Source organism: Dermochelys coriacea, chromosome 12 (assembly GCF_009764565.3).
Source record: "Dermochelys coriacea isolate rDerCor1 chromosome 12, rDerCor1.pri.v4, whole genome shotgun sequence".
Taxonomy (NCBI): Eukaryota; Metazoa; Chordata; order Testudines; family Dermochelyidae; genus Dermochelys; species Dermochelys coriacea.
The window spans coordinates 24312563-24326780 of record NC_050079.1 but is presented as its reverse complement, the minus strand read 5'-3'; the positions used below and the strand labels follow the sequence as shown (position 1 = coordinate 24326780).

The 14218-nt window shown below is 42.3% G+C and overlaps 1 protein-coding gene across 2 annotated transcripts in view; it reads left to right on the top strand.

Annotated features, from left to right (window-relative positions):
* PEPD (peptidase D) overlaps nt 1–10574 on the top strand; it is a 220915-nt gene extending 210341 nt beyond the window's left edge. For both annotated transcript variants that reach the window (XM_038368850.2, XM_043494753.1), the window contains one exon: nt 9888–10574. In XM_038368850.2, the coding sequence (XP_038224778.1) occupies nt 9888–10034 (147 nt within the window). In that variant the 3' untranslated portion in view covers nt 10035–10574. The remainder of the gene's footprint in view (nt 1–9887) is intronic.
* Nucleotides 10575–14218: the final 3644 nt, after the last annotated feature.

Genomic DNA, 14218 nt, shown 5'->3' with positions numbered 1-14218 from the left:
CGATATGAATCTTGCACCCTACTGACCCCAAATTATCATTTACATTCTAGTGTCTGGTATGTATGTGAATAAGCAGAGGGCCTCATTTCAGCCATGCTGTCTGTGATACTTCTCATGTCACTAAATTCATCGTTTAACCAGTTAGATGCCTTCATATGGGTTTCCCTTTAGCAAAATTAGCATTTTTGAAAGGGGTCAGATTGACCTGAAGTCTGTAAGTCCTATGTTCTTCCACAGTCCAGATACAACTCAGGCAGTAGGAATTGAAGCTTCCCCATGTTGCCTTGTCAGTATATCCCTTAACTGGTGGAGAGGCTTTTAGTTCAGCCTGTGCACCCATTCACTCCGTGGCTTATCTACTGAGACTCTCAGCAAGGACAATAGTTTGTAGTGGTGATTTAGGAATTGTCTGTATTGCTATCACCAACTAATTTATCATAATCCACTGAACAATCGTCTGCTAGTAATAGCTTCACCACTGTTGATCTGAGCTGGCTTTGAACCACCAACCTAGAAACAAAAGGTTCTATATTCCATTACTGATCCTCTGAGTCATCCAATCTACTATACAGCTGGCTTTAAAAGTACTATATCCAAAGTATATAATCTTATCACATGATGTGGGACTTTACCCTCTGATGTGTAATGCTCTACGGTAGTTTGGGATGTTATCTTGTTATTTCTTTTATCAATACTTGCCAGCCAGTGATGATCCTGATGAATGAAAGGAGTGTGTCATGTTTAACTGTGCGCTTTCTAACTTTGAACAGGTCATACTGTATTTGACCCTTAAACCTGTTTTAAAGGGACACTGTAGATGCCCTTTCCCAGTTAAACACCACCATAAAAGTAGGTTGGGTTTTTGTTACTTATCCCAAGAACAGACTTTGGGAACCATTTAGTAAGTGGATTTAATCTTGGCTCTCTTATCTTGGAAATATTCAACCAAAACCCCCATTATTCACTCTATTGGTGCAAACACCCCAAAGGAGGAACACATGTTTGCTTGCGTTTTAACTCTGCAAGACAAACCATGTGGGGGGATACATGTACTCCCATTGTCTGTTTGGAGTAGAACAGTCCAATGTGCACACATTTTCTGCTTGTATCCATGAGCCCAGCATTTCTAAGTTGTTGCCCAACTAACTCACTCTTCATGTGCTGAACTGTAAATGTTTCCCTCCAGGGGGTTCTATGAGCACCCAAAATCCAATCCCTTCCCTAATTTTTGCTTTATCTCCCTTAATGATGACTGCTTTTTCCATCTAAGAAGAACTGGATTGGGCCTCTGAATTTGCCAAGGGGATTGGTGCACAGGAAAGGTTTGAGCACCAACCTCAGTTTCCAATCCTCACTACTTATTTAAAATAACAACACAAACACAGTCAGCAGGTGTCATTTAATTCTGTTTTAGAAAAAAAAATTGAAATAAGTTTCTAAAACTGAAATACATCTAAATTTTACAGCAAAGCTTAAAAGTAATACAATAAAAATAAACTTGATCATCCTTCTAATTCTAGCTCTTAACATGATTCCTGGTAGATGAAAGATACTCTCCAATGAATGTTACTTAGTTCTTAGTAGCTGCATTCTAGTTTATTTCCATTTATACAGGCTGAGTTAATACCTCTTCCAAATACATTTCTGGAGAATTATCCTCTACAAACTAAAAAGATCTCAGAAAGTTGTCTGCAATACCAATAATGGATGATAATGTATGCGGCTCATCACTATAATGTCTGGCTTTACTTTACAAGGCTTACATTTAATAACAAAAAAACTATCCCAAAAAAGGAAGCAAATTTCCTAATTTAATGCTGCAAAGCATAATTTAGCCAGTAAGAGACAGGAGATTCCAGAATGTGCAGTGAGCAAGTAAATAAGTGGCCAGACTTTCAGAAATATTCAGCACGCAGCACTGTTTTCTGTGGGAGATTTTAGGTAGCGAAACTGTTGAACAGCTCTCACACGTTTCATCATGCTCTAAATGTGGTTAGTTGAAGGTTCAGACATATTTCTGGCAGGAGCAATTTCCATAGGAGAGGACCCACCACAGAGAATTCCTGTCTCCCAGGCAGCATGGTGGAGCACAGAAAAGCAGGAACAACCTCCCTCTCATCCCTGCCCATCCCAGTCAGTAGAGAAACAGCCTTCGTTAGTCTTTTCACTGTTGAGAACAGAAAGAATTGGAGAGGAAGTGTGACGGGTTGGATCACAGAAACCCCCTTGGGGTTGCCAACTGATGTGCCAAGTCTATTTCTGCCCCTACTTTCCCAAGACTCCAGCACCCTGTCTTGTTGAGCCAGAAATACCAGTCTGCTCCAACACAGACCCAGGGTCTGAACCAGGTGCCCCAAAGCTGCAGACTAACTGAAAGCAACTTAAGAAGTGTTCCTGTCTTTAACACTCAGATGCCGAACTCCCAATGGGGTCCAAACCTCAAATAAATCCATTTTACCCTATATAAAGCTTATACAGGGTAAACTCATAAATTGTTTGCCCTGTATAACACAGTTTGCTCCGCCAGGTATTAATACATACTCTGGGTTAATAAGTAAAAAGTGATTTTATTAAATACAGAAAGTAGGATTTAAGTGGTTCCAAGTAATAACAGACAGAACAAAGTGAATTAACAAGCAAAATAAAATAAAACACGCAAGTCTAAGCCTAGTACAGTAATAAAACTGAATACAGATAAAATCTCACTCTCTGAGATGTTTCAATAAGTTTCTTTCACAGACTGGACACCTTCCTAGTCTGGGCACAATCCTTTCCCCTAGTACAGCCCTTGTTCCAGCTCAGATGGTAGCTAGGAGATTTCTCATGATGGGCACCCCATTTGTTCTGTTCCACCCACTTATATATCTTTTGCATAAGGCAGGAATCTTTTGTCCCTCTGGGTTCCCACCTCTCCTTCTCAATAGAAAAGCACCAGGTTAAAGATGGATTCCAGTTTAGGTGACATCACATGTCAGTGTAAGACTTCATGACCCATTTGCTAGCCCACAGGTACGCAGGAAGACTTGCAAGTAAAACAGATTTCAGAGTAGCAGCCATGTTAGTCTGTATTCGCAAAAAGAAAAGGAGCACTTGTGGCACCTTAGAGATTAACAAATTTATTTGAGCATAAGCTTTCGTGAGCTACAGCTCACTTCATCGGATGCATTTGGTGGAATATACAGTGGGGAGATTTATATACACACACAGAGAACATGAAACAATGGGTTTTATCATACACGCTGTATGGAGAGTGATCACTTAAGATGAGCCATCACCAGCAGCGGCGGAGGAGGGAGGGAAGGAGGAAAACCTTTCATGGTGACAAGCAAGGTAGGCTATTTCCAGCAGTTAACAAGAACATCTGAGGAACAGTGGGGGGGAGAAATAACATGGGGAAATAGTTTTACTTTGTGTAATGACTCATCCATTCCCAGTCTCTATTCAAGCCTAAGTTAATTGTATCCAGTTTGCAAATTAATTCCAATTCAGCAGTCTCTTGTTGGAGTCTGTTTTTGAAGTTTTTTTGTTGAAGGATAGCCACCCTCAGGTCCTGTAATCGAGTGACCGGAGAGATTGAAGTGTTCTCCGACTGGTTTTTGGTTCTTGACGTCTGATTTGTGTCCATTTATTCTTTTACGTAGAGACTGTCCAGTTTGACCAATGTACATGGCAGAGGGGCATTGCTGGCACATGATGGCATATATCACATTGGTAGATGCGCAGTGAACGAGCCTCTGATAGTGTGGCTGATGTGATTAGGCCCTATGATGGTGTCCCCTGAATAGATATGTGGACAGAGTTGGCAACGGGCTTTGTTGCAAGGATAGGTTCCTGGGTTAGTGGTTCTGTTGTGTGGTGTGTGGTTGCTGGTGAGTATTTGCTTCAGGTTGGGGGGCTGTCTGTAAGCAAGGATTGGCTTGTCTCCCAAGATCTGTGAGAGTGATGGGTCGTCCTTCAGGATAGGTTGTAGATCCTTGATGATGCATTGGAGAGGTTTTAGTTGGGGGCTGAAGGTATGGCTAGTGGCGTTCACAGAGCAATCTACAGTCAATTGTCCTGGTTAATGGGAGCCAGTAAGATTCCAAACCACCATTAATGGTCCACACTTCATATAACTACAATAGTACCTCAGAGTTATATTTCTAGTTTCAGATACAAGAGTGATACATTTATACAAATAGGATGACTACACTCAGTAGATCATAAGCTTTGTAATGATACCTTACAAGAGACCTTTTGCATGAAGCATATTCCAATTAATTATATTCACACTCATTAGCATATTTTTATAAAATCATATAGAGTGTAACGTCACAGAAGGCTTATGGCCTTCATTCTAACCACTCATGCTTACAGTTGGCCAGAAAGAGGAAGCAGAATCCAAGTAAAGCTCCAGGAGAAAGTAAGAAAGAAGAGACAACACAGAGCTCCAATGTGGGTGCTTAAACTGCACCTGCAAAACTTGTGCAAATATGCAAGTCCTATACATAAGTGTCCAAATGACCCATATGTGTGACAGGTTTGTGCACACTTTATGGGTGCAACTAATGTGCTCAGACTTAAAAATGTGATTTGGGGTCAAAAATGGATTTCTTTGCATCATTATTTTCCTGGAGGTAGTCAAGAAGTTAAAGTATACATTATGAATTGTGCCAGTTTGGAGAGTAAGGATGGTCTTGAGTGTAAAATACTAGACTGGGACTCAGGAAACCTGGGTTCAGTTCCTCATTCTGTCACAGACTTCCAGTGTGATCTTAGGAAAGTCACTTTATCTCTTTGTACCTTAGTTCTCCACCTGTAAAATTAAGATGATTTTTCTTTCTCACATCCTTCGTCTTGTCTATTTAGATTGTAAGCTATGTGGGGGAAGGACTGTGTCTTATCATATATTTGTACACTGTATAATACAACATGGCATCCGTCTCATCTGAGTCCTCTAGGTGCTTCCATAATACAAATGATTGTCCAGTTTAGAAAGTCCCTTGTGGTCTTATTTATTGCACAGGAAAAGTGACTGGTTCCCCCAAGGGAAAGTGGAAAGCTGACTACCCTAGCTCTAAACAGTACCCTCTGAGCTTATCTTTCATATGTATTGGGGTTTGACATTTCCATTCATCATAAGCTGATTACTGATTTAGGCTGATTTTGACCTATTATGTTCAGTCTCTGCTCAGGCTTCATATTGCCCCATAGCATTAGTTGTTCATTGAGGTAGCGACCAAATCAACATGTGTAAACTCTGTGTGTCTGTCTGTAAAAACACTGAATCACAACTGAATTTTAAATGGATTTTTAAATTGATTTCCTGCTTAGATTTACAAATTGTTCTCATTTAAAAGTAAATGGCTTTACCATATTCCATGATCTTGAAAATGTGCTAAGGTTATGGTATTTTTTTTCAAAATGTTGGTGTTTAATTCAGAAATAAACATTAAGTGCAATTAAAAGGCAGAAAAATTTCCTTTTTGCACCTATATTGTGTCATTTAATTGCTTTTTTATTTGGTTCAGAGAGCAATGTAGTACACCTCTACCCCGATATAACGCAGTCCTCGGGAGCCAAAAAAATCTTACCGCGTTATAGGTGAAACCGCGTTATATCAAACTTGCTTTGGCCTCGAGCATTTCCGTTATTAATAGTCACTTCCTGCCCCCGACTGACCCCTCAGAATGCCTGACCCATCCAACCCCCCCAGCTCCTTGTTTCCTGACAAACCCCTCCAGAGACTCCCAAGACTCCATCCCCTATCTAAGCCCCCCTGCTCCTTGTCCCCTGACCACCCTGTCAAGAGACCCCCCCATCCCTAATCACCCCCAGGACCCCACCCCCTACCCAACCCCCTGCTCCCTGTCCCCTGACAGCCCCGCCCCTAGCCACACCCCCATCCCCTGACAGGCTCCCCAGGACTCCCACGCCCTATCCAACGCCCCTGACCACCCCGCTCCCAGAACCATCCAACCCCCCTGTCCCCTGACTGCCCCTCCGAGACCCTCTACCCCTTATCCAACCCCTCAGCCCTGGCCAAGCACCCTTAACATGCCACTCAGAGCAGAGTGTTGAAGCCAGACACACTGACGCGCTGATCTGCCGGAGCGCACAGCCCCGCCCCCCAGAGCGCTGCTTTACCACGTTGTATCCAAATTTGTGTTATATCAGGTCGCATTATATCGGGGTAGAGGTGTAGTTATTATACTTATTTTTAATTTACATAAGGCTGAGCTCACTTCCTGTGTTTGTGGTAGATGGATGTTACAGAATGAAACAGATTACTCGTACCGATTGAAAAGCGATTCATTATAATCACAAATATGCCTGTCTGCTTCTTAATATTGCACGTCATACAAGTTTAATAGTGTCCCAAAAACATGTTTATAAAGGTTTTGCATAGAAAAGTTGTTAGCAATGATGAAATGTACAGTTTTCTCTAAACCATTCTAAACAACCGGTGTCTGTGATGGACTCTAATAATTGACTAACCATTTATTCAAATAGCTACTCATTTATTAACTGTCTATAAACCCTGACTGGACCATTGATAGCAAATGGGGCTGAAATGAGAATGTGCTGTGTGTGTAGGAACGGGGGACTGGTCAGACTGAGATCATGAGGAGGTGTCACTCTGTAGTAATGTGGCAGTTTTAATCTTTGGATTTTCGGCAGGTAGGATTTTATACTAGACTGTAAGAAATAGAGCTATGAGAAATAATAACTATGGCAGACTGTTCAGTGCTCCTTTGCCATTTGGTGTAAACATACACATTTCTTGTGTGATAAACTTGTAACCTTAAAAATAACAAGTATGCTGATGTGTGTCAGTGGAAGGCATCAGAATCCCTCCCTTTACCTCTGTCCATCGACTTCTCCAGAGTGCCACCTCAGACTCCTCAAGGCAGACACTCAATTCCTTTAATCGGACTGCAGTGTTTATGCTAATTTTAATATGCATAGTAGCTTTTATGGGCCATATGTTTCCATGGTTTCGCAGGCGGGACTCCCAGCAGCTGTATCCCGTATGTGATTTTTCTAACCATGTCTGGGGTCTGACATAACGTTAATCTGTACTGTTTAACTGTGTATGTGAGTCACAACTGTGTTTTTAGACCCTCAAAGCTTTAACATATCATAGCCAAAAGAACTAGATGTGTGCGACAGCACCCTTCACTTGGCAGACAACACACAGGACATCCAGCCCAGAGCACCTCACTATATTAATGAGTCTGGAAAACAGTGTATTAGGCTAGTTACATATTTAGCTGATGAAAACTATTTAACTCACATCCTGTCCTTGGATTTACCCATGAGACTGCTGCTGCGGGAAGGATTTGGTCCATTGAGTCAACCCTGTGAAGGTCTGCTGCTGAAGATACACAGTTGTACAATCTTATCTATCTAAATAGGCCATACCTCCACACTTGATAGGAGAGTGGTGTTTGAAGGACAATGCCTACATTACTGGTCACTTTGCCTCTCCAGAAATATTTCTGAAACAAGTCATTTTGGGTATAAAAACCCAAAGATGCCTAGAGGATATGTTGTACAATGTATCCAAAAGCTAGACTTGTAGCTAAAAGCCAGTCACCTGCAATTTACTGTACATGTGACAAGGAAGCTGAATTAAGGTTGCACAAGCAACTAATCTTTGAGTGTTTGATTTTGTAGTCTAAATGTCCTCAACATAGAGTGTGTGTGTATGTGTATAATTTCCTAGGTTTTTAAAAAAGAAAACTAAAAAAACCAAATTCCATTCTGTAGCAGCATATTGAAACCCTGACTGCCCCTCCGAGACCCTCTACCCCTTATCCAACCCCTCAGCCCCCATCAGTAGTGTTACAGCCTTTAGATCTACCACTCAGACCTCTGCCACTTGAGCCAATAAAGTAACTGATTGTAGTTGCAGGTTGTCATCCTCTGTGTGAACCATCACTAGAGTGGGATGAAACACACATTTTGCCAGTAGATTTCACTGATATTTGCAGACAGCAGAGGAATGGTGAGACCCAGGAATCTTGGATTCTATTCCAGATTCTGGAGGGGAGCGTTCTCTAATGTACAGACTCTTCAGTCTGTTTTCTCTCCCTCCCCCTCAAAAAAGGCAAGCTTGACCTGTTCTGTCCTGTCCCTTCAAACCTGTCCTTGTTGTCCCTATCTCATTCTCATTGCCTACCCAGTCCCAGTCTCCTTGCCCAGCCAGTCCTTGTCTCTCCCTTCTGGCTCCTCATGCAATCTCTCTCTCCCCATCCCTTCTTTCTTGCCCTCTCCCACTACTGGCTCCAGACCTAGTCATCCTCCCTGGCACCTCATCCTAGCTCAGTCTCTCCTCCGCTCACCCTAACTCTTTGTCCAAGTCTCTGTGTTCAGTCGGTCCCAGGTCCACCCTTCCCACCCCCAGCAACTGGCTTCAAGTCCCCCCCTCCCATTTCCGTCGCTGGTTCCTAGTCTTACCATCACCCAGTCCTAGTCTCTTTGACCAGCCAGTTCTTCACAGATGACATGGCAATGTTTAGGGTTCTTTTGCTTGCGTTTTTTTATTCTGATCCACTGATCAGTTCAAGAACAATAAAATAAAAATCTCTCTCAGATGCATGCACTTGCTCATGCCATGTCATCCCTTCTGCAGTTTCAGATGCATGCTTTTCAGAAAATACAGAGTAAAAAGGAGATTCACAGCCTTTGACTTTATAGCTGGAAATCAAATGTGTGAACTCAACAGTTTATTTAATTCTGCTTTATAATGCACTTTTTTTTTACATGGTATCAAGTAATGTGGCAAAGACATCATTAAACAATTTAATAAGTCTAGATGACTCATTTTGTTTGAACAAATGGATTATTTTGCAAGCAGAAGTACAAATGTTAACCAGCTTTATTTTTAGTTTAAAATGTCAAGAGGTCAGAAACAATTAAAGCCACTGTAAGGTGGGAGTCACCATGGTTTGTGTTCTCTTGGATTGACACCTTACTAAAATTGCTTTTATTGCAGCTTAGTGACTTACTAGCATTTTTCTGATAAGATAACAGGAATGACTGGGTAGGCATATTTCCTGGTAAAAAGAGATATGGGAAATTAAAGCTGCATAGAAAACGGTACACGCTGTTCATTTTAGCAGAACAAGAGCTGGAAATGCGAAGAAGAAAACCCTGTTACTTTCTTACTCAACCTTAACACTTAAATGATAGTGTTTTTTTAAAAGTAATGGTGGACTAAAAGCCACTGTAAGACTTTGTCAGCTCAAAGTTCAGTGGTTTGTTAGTAACAGTGTCAGGTACGTGTAATTTATTGTAGATAATTCATTGTGGAGCTAATTATACATTTAAAAAAAAAAAGACGACAATGTGATATAAAGTGAAAAAGACAACTAGACCCAGCACAGCAACATGGCTGCTCTGGATACAAATGGGTCAACATTTGAATGGCACCGTACTCAGGGACAAATCTGTCCCCAGCATAGTTAGAGTAAATGGGTTGTGTGCTGGAGAAGTGCCAGAAGATCCAGGGAAAGGATTTGCCTGGTTCCCTTGCTGCCCCCTGTGCCTGAGGGTTTGGGTTTCTTGGATACATAGGTCTCTTCCTCGTCCCTCCCACAGGCCACCCTAGCTGGCTTCTGGCACACCAAGTGCAGATACACTTCCTCTGTCATGGTTGCTTTGCCTGCTGAGTTTAAGTGAACCTGAGAGACTAGCATGGGCACCTGCAAAGGGGCAATTTTCACCCTAATGGACTTGTGTGCCTCTCTCCTAGCAGTGGGAAGTTCTGGTGCTCACAAAGCCTTGTTCATCTACACCAAGCTGGGTTGAATGTGCACTTTACACTCCAACTGCCATTGCTTACTAGTGTCTCTCTCACAACACACTAGAATGTACTGGTAACTGTGTGTTCTCTGTAACAGGTCCGAATTGAGGATGACATTGCAGTGGCGGCCAATGGAATGGAGCTATTAACGTGTGTCCCACGTACTGTGGAAGAAATAGAGGCTTTCATGGCAGAAGCCCAAGGCAGCACCAAGTCATTTGACTCCTTGGCTAGCCAAAAGTAGTAAACTCCACAGTGGTTGCTGCCTTCCGCTAACCAGCCATCATTCTGATTTTACACTACTGCTTATAAAATAAAATGTATCAAATTCTGCGCAGCAAATTGAATCAGGCAAGTCATTAGGCTGGAATGATTACTTGATTAGAAATGAAGTTTGAAGGATTCAGCACTATACATTCAGGTAGCTCTTAAGTCTTTATGCCTGCAATCAACAGTTTATATTACTAAGTGCCAGCTGAAAAATAGTACAGTGTGAACAGCTGAAATTATAAAGCTTTAAAATCTCTGTTCATCTGTATCTTTCCAATCAGATCTGCATTTTGATACCAGTGATTTTTTTAAAAAATAACAGCTGTATTATCTGAATGTATCATAAGAAAATGCTTAGAAGTCCTACTTTGGAAACTTATATCACAACTATTACAAAGTCTTTTTGTTAATTGGAAGTGGCTGAAAAAGTGCCACACCCACATTTTTCTTGATGTTGAAGGAATGGACAGAATTAAATGGTCTAATAAAAATCCTCTATGAAAGTTGTTCATAACTTTGTGTAGGTCACTTTTTTTGTCTCCCATTACGTCCCTCTTCCATTACCGTATCTTTATCTGAGCTTTCTACCCATTGTGTGCTCTGGAAATTCAGGCACTTCATTAACTAGGTTTTATTCCCCACATACTGAGGGCACTGAACTTCCATACAGAGGCCACATCCCCTTTGCTCAGAGAGGCAGGGAGAGATGTCGGTTTCTGTCTCTGTCCTTTAAAGATGTGGGGTACCATTATTTACAGATCTGGAGTCTTAAAAATTCCACCTGAATAGCATGAAGAGAGTGTTTTATGTTACAGGAATTCAGTGTTATGCAATGGAATACACCCTATAGAACAGGTGGGATTTTCAAAGCTATCTGATAATAGTAAAGGATCCATTTAAAATTTGCTATGATGCTCTATAAATTTGTAATAATAATGATTATAAACTGAGTTTTCCTGCATGCAAGATATGCATTTTCCAGAGGAACATTTCCTTACCATACATTCCATGAATATTTATGAGATTGCCTGTAAGGAATAATACATTTCTCACAATGACAGAATGGCATTACTTACAAATAAGTAATATCATATTTCCAGATCATATTTCCTTGTTTTGTGAATACACTAAAACACAGTTTAGACTATCAGCTTATCTGGGTAGTGGTGACCTGGCATGTAGACTATAAAGCACCACCAAAACAATTCTTCTGTTGTATAAACAACACATTAAATATTTATTTTAGCCCAAAAAAAGTCCAAAGGTTAGATCCAAAGTATATTGTAAAATGTTAAAAACAAAATCATTAATCCCAATAACCTTAGTCTGTTCAGAAACTCAATTTGTACAGATGTTAGCTCCAGTAATGGTAAGCACCTATGCTGATACACTTCAGAACTTTCCCAGCATCATCATATAATCAAGTGCTCAGTTTCACTGATACCACTTCCAGACTTCAGGGCCCAGATTATTCCTTGTGTTAGAGCAGGGGTGGGCAAACTTTTTGGCCCGAGGACCCATCTGGGTGGGGAAATTGCATGCAGGGTCATGAATGTAGGCCTGGGGCAGGGGGATGAGGGGTGGAAGAAGGTGCAGTGTGCAGGAAGGGGCTCAGGACAAAGGGTTAGGGTGCAGGAGGGAGTTGGGGTGCAGGAGGAGGTGTGGAGTGCAGGAGGGGGCTCAGGGCAGGGGTTTGGGGTGCAAGAGCGGGTGCAGAGTGCGGGAGGGGGCTCAGGGCAGGGGTTGGGATACAGGGAGTGTGGGAGGGGGCTCAAGGCAGGGGGTTGAGGTGCAGGAGGGGTGTGGGGTGTGGCAGGGGGCTCAGGCCACGGGGTTGGGGGCTCAGGGCAAGGGCTTGGGGTTCAGGAGGGGTTTGTTCCCGGAAGTGGCCGGCACCACGTCCCTGCAGCCCCTGGGGAAGGGGTGGCGCAGAGGGCTCTGCGTGCTGTCCTCGCCTTTGGGTACCTCCCCCAAAGCTCCCATTGGCTGCGGTTCCCCGTTCCTGGCCAATAGGAGTTGCGTGGGGCGGTGGCTGCAAGCAAGGGCAGTGCGCAAAGCCCTCTCCCCCCCCCACCCAGGGGCCACAGGGACATGGTGCCAGCCGCTTCTAGCAGCGGCATGGGGCCAGGGCAGGCAGGGAGCCTGCCTTAGCCCCGCTGCGCCACGGGGCTGGCAATCTTATGGGCCAGATCCAAAGCCCTGACGGGCCTGCAGCCCACAGTTTACCCACCCCTGTGTTACAGCTACCGTGCACCAGACTATTGTCACAAGGGTGATCCCAAAGTGGACAGATCAACAGGTGGCATGGAGCCAGAATGACAGCTCTTGTCATCGTTGCCAAACTCCCTGTGACTGGCATAGGGGACAGGGAGCCCTTTGTGTGGTGCAGCAATCTGCAGGATCACAGAATACAACTTCAGACCACTTTTGGTCCCCTGCCAACTGCGTTGCATTTTGCTCTCCTCATCAGCAGCTGGAACTGGGTCTTGGCTGGAATAATTTCTTCTGAAAATGTTAATTGGGTTCCTCTATGCACCACGAACACACTCATTGTGGTTAGTCAATAGGTGACCTATTAAATTCAAAATTGTGCTAAATAGTGATTAACCAAACACATACATTTAAATAGTCTAGAATACTTGGCTCAGTTAGTTTGATGTAAATTTGTTTTACAAATGTGGGGACTGTTTCATCTTGTAGTGGTAACTCCACTATAATATGACTTGTAAAAGGTAAGTCTCATGAGCTCTAGAATGAGGTCTCTGCTCTTTTCAATCGTCACTGAGAAGTGGGGTGAGGTGTTGGGGCTTCTTGTGACAATTGGCAGGCTTGTCTGTAACTGCATTAATCCTACTTTTTGTGCCTCCTAAAAAGCTTCTGGCTATTGAAACGTACTAATGAAAAGGACTCCAGTTTTTACTGCAATAATTTTGCAGCTACAAGAACAGAAAGAGAGAGAGAGAGTCTAACAACATTCTAGACTCTCCTCCATCCAAAAACCCCAACCGGTTTACCCAGTGCAAGACTGTGCCCATGTCACCACTTCCTGGCCTCGGTCAGGATCTGTATTCCTGAATAAGTCAAAGTACATTTCTGTAATCATACTCTGAACACGCCCATTAGCTCATTCATCTGCTGCTCTTGGCACTTTGAAACCTCCATTTGTTTTGGTTGGATGCTTTGATTATTTGAAAGTAACTTTTTACAGTTTTTTGAAAATACAGTTTTGGATTTGTTTCAACTAGAATATAACCTTTGTCTAGTTAATAGGCTTCCCCCTTCCTCCGTGATTAATCTTGGCAGAGATTGTTCCCTGTTGCTGTAGAACTGGTTGAGCAAATAGTACTGTAGAAGGCAGAGCTGGTTGTGCTTCAACATGTACCAAAGAACAAATGTTCTGAAAGGAGAAAGAACAAAATAAATGTCACACAACTGACATTTATCTCTTTCATTAAACGTGTCCCAGATGTTTCTTTAAATCTAGTTTTGTTTTCTCACTTTTTTCTTTGTAGTCAGTGCCCCATTAATTTTGTCACCATAAAATCTGCCTCTTTCTGCAGAACTCTACTCTAGAATCTCAGCTTTTGTTTATAAACTAAGTTTGAACCCCTTGTGATTGTGGGGGAAAAACCCTTCCAAGGATGACTGAAGTATAACCCATGCAAAGATGTCTGCCCGAGGCCTGGTCTACACACACTCCTGATTTAACAAAGGGCGACTATACACTCAAACTGCCACCAAAAGATCTCACTCCTGCACTAACTCACACCATTTGTTATCTTGGTGCTAGTAAATGTGTGGAGACAAGTTTCCTATTTCCTATTTTCTTATTTACTTCTGTTGGAGTAAGTTTCCTATTTTGATTTAGCCTAAAGTAATTTTTTTCCAACTTAAAAACTATGGAAATAGGGCACATTTGTTCCTAAAAAGTCTTCACACTAGGGGTATGAAAGGTTTGTTAGATGTGAGAGCTAACGTGTTAAATTTGTTAGCAGGTCAAGGGGAATAGGTTATAACTACAGCTTTCTCATTTCTTCTTGGGTTTTCAAGTGTGTTACAAACACATTTCTCCCCCCTAGGATGGACAAGTCCACGCAGACTTGAACTGAAATAATTAAAGGAGTGAATTAATTAGTTACTTTGGTAACTAATGCTAGC